This window comes from Limulus polyphemus, unplaced genomic scaffold (genome assembly GCF_000517525.1).
Source record: "Limulus polyphemus unplaced genomic scaffold, Limulus_polyphemus-2.1.2 Scaffold144, whole genome shotgun sequence".
Lineage (NCBI taxonomy): Eukaryota > Metazoa > Arthropoda > Merostomata > Xiphosura > Limulidae > Limulus > Limulus polyphemus.
The window spans coordinates 1,006,514-1,008,890 of NW_013665754.1; the positions used below are offsets into that span (position 1 = coordinate 1,006,514).

At 34.2% G+C, this 2,377-nt stretch overlaps 1 protein-coding gene across 3 annotated transcripts in view; it reads right to left on the reverse strand.

Annotated features, from left to right (window-relative positions):
• LOC106475134 (GMP reductase 2-like) overlaps positions 1 to 433 on the reverse strand; it is a 19,968-nt gene extending 19,535 nt beyond the window's left edge. For 2 of the 3 annotated variants that reach the window (XM_022380358.1, XM_013935833.2), the window contains exon 1: positions 233 to 433. In XM_022380358.1, coding sequence (XP_022236066.1) covers positions 233 to 319 — 87 coding nt within the window. In that variant the 5' untranslated portion in view covers positions 320 to 433. The remainder of the gene's footprint in view (positions 1 to 232) is intronic. The other variant, XM_022380351.1, reaches the window with a different exon arrangement.
• Positions 434 to 2,377: the final 1,944 nt, after the last annotated feature.

Consider the following 2,377-nt stretch of genomic DNA (forward strand, 5'->3'; position numbering starts at 1 on the left):
TTTAATATATATATATATATATATATACATACATATATACCTGCAAATGAATCACAATTCAACAAATATAAAATTCAGGAAATGAGTTGTTTTATTATATAAACAACTTTGAGTTTGAGAAAAACAACTGGCTGGTTGGTTTTATGACAAGTTATGTTTGCACAAATTTGTTACTCCTCTGCCATTTTTATTGGAAAAAATGTAATATTAATAAAATAATACAATTACTTACATCACCTCTACTTTTAAGAGTACTTCTTTTCGGCCGTAAAAGAACATCTTTAAAATCCAGTTTTATATCGTTATCAATGTGCGGCATTTTATAGTTTAACTTTTCGAAAAACAGTAAGTCATACAATGTTTACAATTTCCATGAAAATGACTAAATTCCGTTCTCTCCGCCGTTTTCGGAAAAACGAAAATGCTGGCACAAGCTTGATCCTGGGCTACTACAGCGCCTCTTTACGTGCTTCGCTAAAATGTGAAAGTATAATAATACATTTCTAAAATCATTCAACCTTCTAGTCTCATAACAACAAAACGGACATAATTTATACTTAAAATGTGACATATTTGTTAATTTTAAAACATGTTTCATTGTTTGTCTGTACAAAACGTAATTAGTCTCGATTTTATAAGAATTTTGTACGAACAGTAGAGTGAACAGAAATAAGAATTTTCATTGTTTAATAAAACAGTTTAGTTTCCATTACAATACTGTTAAGTTTGCCATAGTAAAAACTAGACAACAAACTATACTTCTAGCACATTTTCAGTGTCAATAAAATTATATATATCATCACTTAAAATGTGACATATTTGTTAATTTTAAAACATGTTTCATTGTTTGTCTGTACAAAACGTAATTAGTCTCGATTTTATAAGAATTTTGTACGAACAGTAGAGTGAACAGAAATAAGAATTTTCATTGTTTAATAAAACAGTTTAGTTTCCATTACAATACTGTTAAGTTTGCCATAGTAAAAACTAGACAACAAACTATACTTCTAGCACATTTTCAGTGTCCATAAAATTATATATATCATCACGTTGTGGTAAAGGCTCCATTTTGTCAAACCCATTGTTAGTGACGGACTAGGCCTCCTTTGGGACACTGGTAAAGGCTTATTAGGGGCACTCCATTCGTGACCTATTGTACTTACATAATATCAGACTATGAGGAAGGAATCTATAACTTGTAAAAAAGAAATAAAGCTCTTGCCAGAAGAATTTCTCGTTTATATTACAGACAGCCTTTAACTCTTAATTTAATAAAGTAAACACTTATGATATTAGCATGTTCAGAGGTATACGAAACCCATGTGTAAAAATATTGTTCCTCACAGAGAACTGGTTTACATAATAACAAAAACAAATGTAAACTTTATATATTAGTATTTTCCGTTCTATATGTACATAAAACGCACATGAAGTAATGCATATAAGTATTGTTAGGCCTCTGTCTCGTTGGTTAATTTTCCGTAGAAGTTCTTTCCGAAAAACTTCAGCGATACACGTCCTTTCTTAAATAAAACTAGTTTATTCTTTCTCAATACAACTTTGCAATACACTTAATTTCCACAGTCACTTTAACTTCAACACACGCCATAATTCACAATGATTTACACACTTTACTTACGGCTTGACTCGATTATCTGTCTATCCCTTCAATCTCCCTGTCTGCTATTCGAGTTCCGATTAATTGTCTCGCTTTATCTGGCGCACTTATATACAAGAATAGAGGGCGCGTAGAAAACACTAGAGTTGCCACGAACAGACATGATCCTTCTAGAATCTCATGACGTGTTACAGCGTCACGCGACTTCCGCTGTCGTAACACTGCCCCTTCCTTAGTATTGCTCGTCCCGAACAATAGCCACTTACATTAAGCCAATAGATAATTAACTATAACTTAATTAAATGTACAGAATTTACAAACACAAAATCAAACTTCAACAAAGTCTCTTAATTTTACGGGACGTATCTTCTTCCGTACTGGTCTCCGTCTCGTTGGATTTTGCTTCACGTGGGGTTCATCTGCTCCATCAAGAAATGTCCTGTTATCGGTAACAGTCACATCAGTGGTAGTAACTTCATCAAGGGCTTCACTGTTTTCCTTCTCAAAACCGGGTAGAGTGTCTTCTCGACAGTGTCTTTTCCAGGTGACACGTCTTCAGCGGCGTCTTTTGTTCCATTGTTCACTTTGTTCCAACTGAAATGCCCTGGACCATAATAACGGCAAAGCCTGTTGGCATGCACCACCTTTGGTTTACCTCGCCGACCACATTTTATTCGGAAAGTCACGTCTGAGAGACGATCCACTATGTCATATGGACCTTCCCATGGAGAAGACAACTTAGGAGACTTCCCTTTGGTC